General features: G+C 55.4%; 3 protein-coding genes across 3 annotated transcripts; 1 reads left to right on the top strand and 2 right to left on the bottom strand.

The window, feature by feature from the left end:
* Positions 1 to 1,035: 1,035 nt before the first annotated feature.
* On the bottom strand, positions 1,036 to 4,775 carry PHACADRAFT_258843 (uncharacterized protein). The gene is made up of 7 exons (XM_007397386.1): positions 4,546 to 4,775; positions 4,393 to 4,494; positions 3,817 to 4,200; positions 2,186 to 3,765; positions 2,006 to 2,135; positions 1,402 to 1,955; positions 1,036 to 1,346 (listed from the first exon to the last, which is right to left on the bottom strand). Exons 1-7 carry the CDS (start codon positions 4,586 to 4,588, stop codon positions 1,185 to 1,187), a joined length of 2,955 nt encoding a protein of 984 aa, XP_007397448.1. The 5' UTR covers positions 4,589 to 4,775; the 3' UTR covers positions 1,036 to 1,184.
* A 568-nt stretch (positions 4,776 to 5,343) lies between these two features.
* On the top strand, positions 5,344 to 6,450 carry PHACADRAFT_258841 (uncharacterized protein). The gene has a single exon (XM_007397385.1). It carries the CDS (start codon positions 5,587 to 5,589, stop codon positions 5,956 to 5,958), a length of 372 nt encoding a protein of 123 aa, XP_007397447.1. The 5' UTR covers positions 5,344 to 5,586; the 3' UTR covers positions 5,959 to 6,450.
* Positions 6,451 to 7,340: 890 nt separating this feature from the next.
* PHACADRAFT_197198 (uncharacterized protein) lies at positions 7,341 to 8,184 on the bottom strand (the record flags this gene model as incomplete). The annotated part of the gene is made up of 3 exons (XM_007397384.1): positions 7,341 to 7,535; positions 7,577 to 7,827; positions 7,884 to 8,184. Coding segments are annotated over 3 exons (747 nt in total), but the record flags the coding sequence as incomplete, so codon positions are not given.
* Between the last annotated feature and the right edge of the window lie 31 nt (positions 8,185 to 8,215).

Raw genomic sequence — 8,215 nt, 5'->3', positions numbered from 1 at the left:
AGCGAGGAGCTCGACGAGATACGAAAGCCATCGTTTGCACGCGTACGTATATCATTTCTACTCACAAATTAGGTGCTTACATGTGTTTGTCACTGCAGAATTGTTACCAAGCGCAGAGACCTAGGCTGGGGCGAGCAACCAGACAAGGTGGCGTCAGACCTTAAAGGAGCTGCGCCAGTGTCCCGAGGTCGGGCGGTCCAAACAGCTCACGGAGCGAGGCCAGCACCTTCACGTTAGTCCCGACGCGCGTAACGACGGATGCTTTGATCGTTGAATCGTCGCCTTGGTGTGTTTCTCCTCCCTGCGTTGTTCTTTCGTACATATGACTGACAACGCTGACGCCTAGCTTCCCGTTACTCGAATCCTGCTCTCGTCGTCGTCGCGTCGTTTTGAGTCGGCTCGGGCACTTCGGCGAGCGGATCGAGCCTCGCCGCTGCCGTCTGGAAGACGCAGATTTGACGGCTCGAACCGAGATGTTTGCCTTGCCGAAATGGGCGTGCAATATAGTACCAACAAATCGGCGATGAAGTATCTTGAGGGTACTCTGAGTACGATAATCTGCCAGTGACGAGTGATGCTCACCTGGAGTTACTTCTATAACGCTAAGACTTTGAGCGTCGGATCCTACTAGTATCATTGCCCAAGAACAGGCAAGCCCGATGATAGCCCATGTTTCCGCGTAGGGACTACCGACCCTGCAGTTTGACGTCTGGTGAATCATGAGCGCCGCGTACGGGCGCTGCGAGGTTGTCTAGATCTGCGCAATTAATCCTCCAGCTCGACCGAGCGGACATGGCTGAATGTGCCAGTGCAGACATTGCTTACGATATTGATATTGACTGTCGAGGTCAATCGATCATACGACCGTATCTAATAAGACAGTTTCTGGGTCAGCGGTCCCTGCCGGTACTCACAAGGACAAATCGTGCTCGAACATCCAGGCTGACTTCCACCCACGTTTCCAAAGCTACAGCAGCTTCAGATTACACTCGTTCCGGTTGTAAAGCAGTGTGTTTAGCTTCCAATATGGACAAGCGGGGGCGATAAGTATGCCACATGTCGCTGCTTATTGATGACCCCGCTAACCACGATACCTTACACCCAAAGTACATGCCTTTGCCTCGAAGAAGGCTATATTGTCCAAGATATGAAGCAACGCCTCCTGTCGTACATTCGCATGACAATCAAAAAATCGGCATTGCACCAAGACCAAGCTTCGTCTTCTTCATCTTCGCAGTTAGCGGCGCCTCCAGCCCGCCGGAGAGACCGATGCGGTCGCCCTCGGCCCAGCCCATGGACGCGAGCATCTGGAAGCCGATGTTGCTCGCGTTAATCTTGGGTGCGGCCTTCAAATGAAGTATGAGTTACCATAGGAGAGTGAGATGTACTACAACGGCATACCTTCCCGACCTCTTCTCCCTCATGATGTTTAGCCAAAGAAACTCCCTTGCCGTTCCCGCCACGCGCTGACCCAGTGGTGTCCCAATACCCAGACACATTCAAGATCCTGCGAATCTTCCACTCGTTGACGTTGGTCCCACTCTTCGTCGTCTTTGTCAGAACAGTGTAGCGTGTGTTGCCCTTGCCCTTGCTCTGGCTCTTCAGGCTGAACGCGTTCGCCAGCTCGTGGATCTGCTTCCGCGCTTCCTTGTCCGCCGGCGGCGTGCTCATCGTCCGCGGCCCGCCAATGTTAGCCAGGAACCGCCGGATCTGCTTCTCGAGTGTCGCGAGGTCAACGATCCTGTTCGGGAGCTCCTCCTCGCCCTCGTACCGCGCCGCGGCGAGCATCGCCTTCATGCCCTTCTTTCCGCCCTTCTTCTTCGTGAGAGGATCGGCCTCGGCCTCCAGCCGTGTCTGCGCGCGTTTCCGCTTGTTCTCCGCCTTCTTTGCGCGGTCGGCCTCCCATTGCGCCTGTAGCTCGTCGGGTAGATCTTTGTACTTGTCTTTATTTCGCCCTGCATCCATGACATAAGGCCAAGGTCAGAAGAAAAAAGATGTGACATACTGGCTGGACGGCCCATGAGCTCTTCATATTCATCATAATCAATTTCGCCATCGCGAATCAACCGGAAAAGCTCGTTCTGCAGCTTATGGTCCTTACGACTGAGGATCTCCTGGCCCTCATCGACTAGATCCTGTACCGCCTATTAGAGTGAAATGGCGTATGATCGCAATATGAGCATACCTGTATATGCGCAATGAAGTCTTCATCTTCGTCTGCCCAAGATCGCTCAAGGGTCATCTCGACGTCGTCCTCGTCCTTGTCTTCATCGCTGTCAGGAGGTTGTACAGCCTTCGCTTTGCCCTTGCCTTTCGCCGCGTGCTCGCGGATGCGCTGAAGACGGGCCTGGAAGCCGCGTCGAGGGCTATCAAACTCGTCGTCGTCGCTGTCTTCGTCTCCGTCTTCGTCCTCCTCGCCATCTTCATTCACATCATCCACAGCGATCTCAGCACTTTCCGCGACCATAAACTCTTCCTCCATGCGAACAGCCGCTTCGAGCTCGCTATCCTCCTCACTGCTCCCAGCCGTACTGCCCTCTCCCTCTCCCTCCTCTCCCTCCTCATCTTCTTCCTGCATGTGCTGTGCATCCGCAATATCATCCATCGTCACCATACGGGATCCCTCTGCACCCATACTCTTCACAAAGCTCTTCATCGCATTGATATCGAGCTCATCATCTACCGCCATGTCGCCCACGCCATTCTCGAGCTCCTCGACGCCGTCATCCGACGCGTCGTCGCCCCACTCGAGGTCCGAGTCCCCGATGCGCCGCTCGGCCGCGCGCGGGTCCTCGCGATGGAGCTGTGCTTCCGCGAGGCTCGCACCGAACGAGCTGAAGCCGCGCGGCGGCTTGCGGCACGTGCGTGCGCCCTGCTTGAGCAGCGAGCGCGGGGTACGCGCGGGGTGCGGCCGCCGGGTGTAGGTCTTCTTCTGCGTCGTTGCCTTGAATGAGAACGTGAATTTCTCGGCAGGTGGGGGCTGGGAGCTTAAGCCGGCTTCTGCAGAAGAGTCCGAGGGCTGGGCGGGTTCCACGGGGAGCCGGGGAGCGAACTCTGATGCTGTCGCGTCCGCTGTCTGCTCAGCTTCTAGAGCAGGCTGCTGTGGCTCAATAGCTGTCTCTGCCGAGGACAAGGCTTCAACAGAAGGTACGGGTGCCTCTTCCACCGACTCGACAACGGGGACAGATTCCAATACATGTGGCGCAATAGTCACAGGATGCTCCTCGGCACTTCCTCCAAAGTCTTTGGCATGAGAATGTTCCGGCGCTGCTGCGTGCGTGGCGTCGATAATGGTATCGCTGAGGGAAGGAGGCGCTGGAGCCTCTGCTACAGATAATTGTGGAACAAGTCCGGTCAATATTGAGGTGGTCGGTATGAACTCCGCGGCAGCGGGAGTCAGAGGCGGAGTAACAGGGCCTGCGCGGGGATGGGGAGCAACATAGACAATCACTTCGTCGTCGTCGTCGTCGTCGTCATCGCCGAGGATATCTCTTATGTCTCGTGTATGAGTGCCCTCCTTAACGGGAGCTGGATTCGTGTCGATGTAGAAGCCAGTGAACTTCTCTCCAACGACAGCAACATCTAAGGCGGTCTCGGTCTTTGATTCTGCCAACTTCGCAGCAGCAGCGTCGACCTCTGCTTGTAGCTTGCCAATATCAGAGAAATCGATCTCCTCGAGCTGTTCTTCTGGAGCGTCGACCTCTGCTGTCCCGAAGACGCGGTTAATCTGCGCAGCGGTCGGTACATGACTCGCTTCATCATTTGCTAGAATGAACGTGAGCGGCGCAACACGGTAGCATAGCACGCAAAGCATACTGGTATCTTCTGCTAAAGGCTGCAAGATATCTTCCTCCTCCTCGAATAATGTTGCTGTGTATACTGAGCGCACGAACTTGATGGGCTTCAACAGTGGCCGATCTTCGTACAGCAGTTTCGAAAGCGGGACGCCTGCTTTCAGTTTGGAAGCAAGGTTCTTGCCTCCGCGTCCCCTTCCTCTGCCGACAGGACTGCCTCTGCCTCGTCCCATCCCGGGATCAGGGTCTTCCATTTCACTGAGTGTGTTGTACCGCGATCGCCCCCTGCCGCGAGGACTGTCAAAGCCTCTGCTTGATGTCGCAAACCCACCTCGTGGGGTGCCGCCTCTTGGGATGCCGCCTCTTGGAGTGCCGCCTCTTGGAGTGCCGCCTCTTGGAGTGCCGCCTCTTGGAGTGCCGCCTCTTGGAGTGCCGCCTCTTGGAGTGCCGCCTCTTGGGGTGCCGCCTCTTGGAGTGCCGCCTCTTGGAGTGCCGCCTCTTGGGGTGCTGCCTCTTGGGGTGCCGCCTCTTGGAGGGCCGCCTCTTGGAGGGCCGCCTCTAGTGCTACCTCTTGAAGTACCACCTCTCGAAGTGCTGCCTCTTGGAGTGCCGCCTCTTGGGGTCGAGGATCCATCTCCACGTCCTCGACCTCTATACTTGGGCGTATTGGAGCCATTACTGGCCGTTCCTCTAGGTGCGTCTGCCTACGGGTACATATCAATCGAGACATACCCACGGTCTGCATGCTTACTGTTCATCCAATCGTATATCGAGAAATCGGAGAAGTCGTCCATAGGGTCACCACTACCTCGCCCTCGACCTCTGGAGCCGCCGCGACCGTTGCCGCGATATCCGCCCCGATTCGAATTTTTGCCGCGAGCCATGTTACCGATTCGCAAGAAATGTCGTCACTAAAGATACAAGAAGATATAATAGACGTAATAGATGCAGTAAAGGACAGAGAACAATGCAGAAGATATGTTAGTCGTCGCGGACAGAGGCAAATCTATGGGCGCTTGCAGTACACAGTCATCGCGCTTTGGAACTGCTTCCGAGCCGACCTCCGCGCTCGCACTTGCCACGACCACCTCTGCGGCAGTTTATCCTTTCTCGTCCCACGATGAGCTACCAGCTGACAGAGCAAGTCGTGCATAATCGTATCAATCTCTTGCGTTTCGTCAAGAGACTCGAGAAGGGCATAGACAGTGAGGAATGGCTCGAGGACATCCGCGAGCCTAGCAGGGCAGCGTGGATCAAGACGCAGGGCGTCATGCAGGTTAGTGAGCAAAAACAGAGCATATTCGACGCTGAACTGCCTTGCAAAGTAGAAACTCAAGTATTCCAGACGGCTGCTCAAGAATGTGGAACTGAACCACGACTTGGACGAGTCTTCGTGAGTCCTTCGAAGCTGTCTTGGTCTCTAGCATCTGACAGCTTTTCAGGTCCTCAACGCAACATTATGACGAATTGAGACGCATATTAGACAGGCTTGACCGTGTCGTGCAAGACGTGAACGAAGTACGTGGGGATCATGAATACGTTGAAATTTTCGCTGATATATTTGCAAGCGTGTCGCACCCAAGCTGTGCGCCCGCCTTCCATCCTCTCATCCCTCCCATTACCTGCGCCATCTGCTCGCCATCTGCCACCTACGTCTATATCTGAAGCGAGCTCTCTGAATGCGTCTTCTGGCGACCCAGTAACCGACCTTGCCGCTCAGGATCTACTCTTGTCCCCGTCCGACACCCTACCACCACCATCCTCAACGTTTCCACTCGGCTCTGCACCCCTTATGCCAGCAGACCCTTTTCCAATCTCCGAAAAGTCCGCCAGCACGGCTGCGTCAACGACGTCCGTGGGCAAGCCCGCGTTCCTCCAGAACTCGGCGGCGCTACAGGAAGAGATGTCCGAGCAGCTCGTCAACATGGCGGCGCAGCTGAAGCGCAACATGATACACTTTGCCGGTGCGCTCGAGAAGGATAAGGCGGTCGTACAAGAGGCGCAGGAGAAGGTCGGGAGGAACTACGATATGATGACCAAGGAGCGCGTCCGGCTGCGCGACCACACATCGAAGAGCTGGGGCACCACCTGGCTCGTCATCCTGAGCATGGTTGTCGTCGTTATTGGATTCATCCTGTCGTTCTTCGTCATCAGGCTCACTTGATTGTATTACCTCACTATTTCTGCAGTATATTACACGTTCAGTGTGCTGAAAGCTGCGCGGAAGAGACTATGTGACTAATCTCCCGAATATGCATACAACTTATCCGTTCTCTGCATTCAGTGTACCCTGTCCCTGTCTGATTCCTCGATGGGCTTAGGCTTCATCGCGTCGCGCCCTGAGATCGAGATATCGTAATAACCTTGCCCTTGCAGATCGCCTATCCCGCGTCTGCGTGAACGAGGTGCGTTTCAGCACACCGATGAGGACTAGTTGATCATACATGGCCGGGTAGCTCAACCCATACTGTGAGTAATGGACGCGGAGACTCCATTGAGCGCAGCAGCTCCCTTTTGGAGGTTAGCACCGCACCAGGTCTCGAGACCTTTCACACACGGTGACTAAGGGTTCTGCATCCCCCGCGGGATGCCTCCGGCCGCTCTGTTTGTCATGTAGCGGCGTGCTAAAGTTAAAGGATCTGAGAGGGTAGGAAACTAGGTTAAGGTGGGGCGCTGGCAGAAAGGTTCGAGGCTGACCTGGATGTCGCGATGCTCCACACCTTCGGGCACTGCGCAGGGTCGATGGCACGGGGAAGGGGCGCGCTGGTTGCCATGCCAGAGGGCGGCGGTGTTGGTGCATGGCGACGAACGGTTTGTCACGCTGCGGGCACCCCGTCCTCCGCGGTAACGACACGCCTCGACCGCAGGTTTTGCATATGTGCTACCCCGACTCTTTGAATTTTGCTCCATGCGTCGCGCGTCTGTCAGAAAGAAACTGACAACCAACTGATAGATAACGAGCAGAGAATCGAGACGAAGTCGAGGGAAAAGACGAAGCGTGAAAGGTTCGCCAAGGCCTGGAGGTTGGGGTCGTCAGTGATCATTGCAAAAAGATGAGACGAAAGAAAGAAGCGAACTTGGTACCATTTCTGTGCAGATCAGGGCATTCTTTTCGCATATTTCTTCATCTTCAAAATGCAGAAATATATGAAAATAACCGGCGATCCAACGGGCAATTCGCAGAAGAGGACGCTGTGGAACGGCGCGCCAGTGCACAGGTTTCGACATTGTCAGGGCATTATTTTCATAGATCTCTGTATCTTCAAGACACAGAGATCTACGAAAATAGACGGCGATCCAACGGGCAACTCGCAGAAGAGGACGCTGTGGAACGGCGCGCCAGTGCACAGGCTTTGACGTTGTCAGCTGTGCGTACAAAAGGATGAGGCGGAAGAAAGAGACAAACCTTTACAGCCACCCAGCAATCAAAGCATCTGTCTGCACCAAAAACCAACCAATAGATAACCGAGCGCCGAGGAAGCAAACAAGTCATAGACGGAGAAGCGGGGAGATGGGAGAGCAGATGGCCGACGATGATGTTCGCGTTTAGAAAGCGATGCGGTCGAAGCCGGCGTGCGGATACTTGAGTTTGAGTTGCTCGATGGCCCACCAGGCAGGGGTGGTGTAGGTGACGTGGTTGCTCCCGCCTTTAGGCATCCCAGAGTGGAAAATACCGACCATACGACCCTCACCATCGAAGATGAGCGAGCCGGAGTCGCCCTTGGCGGAGAACGGGGCGGGCTGTTTATCGTAGTTTAGATGGCGAGTTCGATGGACTCGACGCCAATGCTATTGCAAAGGTAGGCCTCCAGGCCGGCGTAGCGTCCAACCGTGAGGTCGGTGGTGTTGCCGTCCTTCATGACGATAAGGCAGGGCTTGCCGTTGCTGTCGAAACAGTCGGGAACGGCCAGGAGCTCGAGAGTGACACAACCGTTGATCCTGAGCTGGCGATTCGCGGGGAACTTGAACACCGTCCTACCGCCACTTTGAGGGTAGAACACGTCGGTGAGCTGCCGGGGAGTAAACTTAGATCCTGAAGGTTGTTTTTATTAGATGAGGTAAATATGAGAGAGATGAGGCAAAACACACCTAAGTCGACAATGTTACCCTTGAACTGGACCTTGAACCTCGCTGCATCAACCTCGAACGTACTAATATCCTTGGTGTACTTGCAAACCTGGACGTCGACGGAGATCTCGGGAGCCCAATCGACGTGGCCGATGTTTCGGCGCGCAATATCAATCCACTGGCTGCAGGTGTCCTTGTAGAAAGCCTTGAGTACGCCGATATCCTTCTGCACTTTGGCCAACTTCTCCCGCTTAGCCTCCACGGCGGCCTCCGCCGCCTCCTCCGAGTCCTTGCTCTTCGCTTCGCGCCACCTCAGCAATCTCCCTAGCCAAGAGGTAGGCGTTAATTCCGTA

The sequence above is a fragment of the Phanerochaete carnosa genome, assembly GCF_000300595.1.
Source record: "Phanerochaete carnosa HHB-10118-sp unplaced genomic scaffold PHACAscaffold_6, whole genome shotgun sequence".
Classification (NCBI taxonomy): domain Eukaryota; kingdom Fungi; phylum Basidiomycota; class Agaricomycetes; order Polyporales; family Phanerochaetaceae; genus Phanerochaete; species Phanerochaete carnosa.
The sequence above is the reverse complement of the archived record's forward strand: the minus strand, read 5'-3'. Positions and strand labels throughout refer to the sequence as shown.

Coding starts and splice junctions, on each gene's coding strand:
- PHACADRAFT_258843 (XM_007397386.1), bottom strand. CDS start 4,588: ATGGACGACTTCTCCGATTTCTCGATATACGATTGGATGAACA. Junction 3,766..3,816: donor GCCTTTAGCAGAAGATACCA/GTATGCTTTGCG, acceptor CGTTCATTCTAG/CAAATGATGAAGCGAGTCAT. Junction 2,136..2,185: donor ACTTCATTGCGCATATACAG/GTATGCTCATAT, acceptor TAGGCGGTACAG/GATCTAGTCGATGAGGGCCA.
- PHACADRAFT_258841 (XM_007397385.1), top strand. CDS start 5,587: ATGCCAGCAGACCCTTTTCCAATCTCCGAAAAGTCCGCCAGCACGGCT.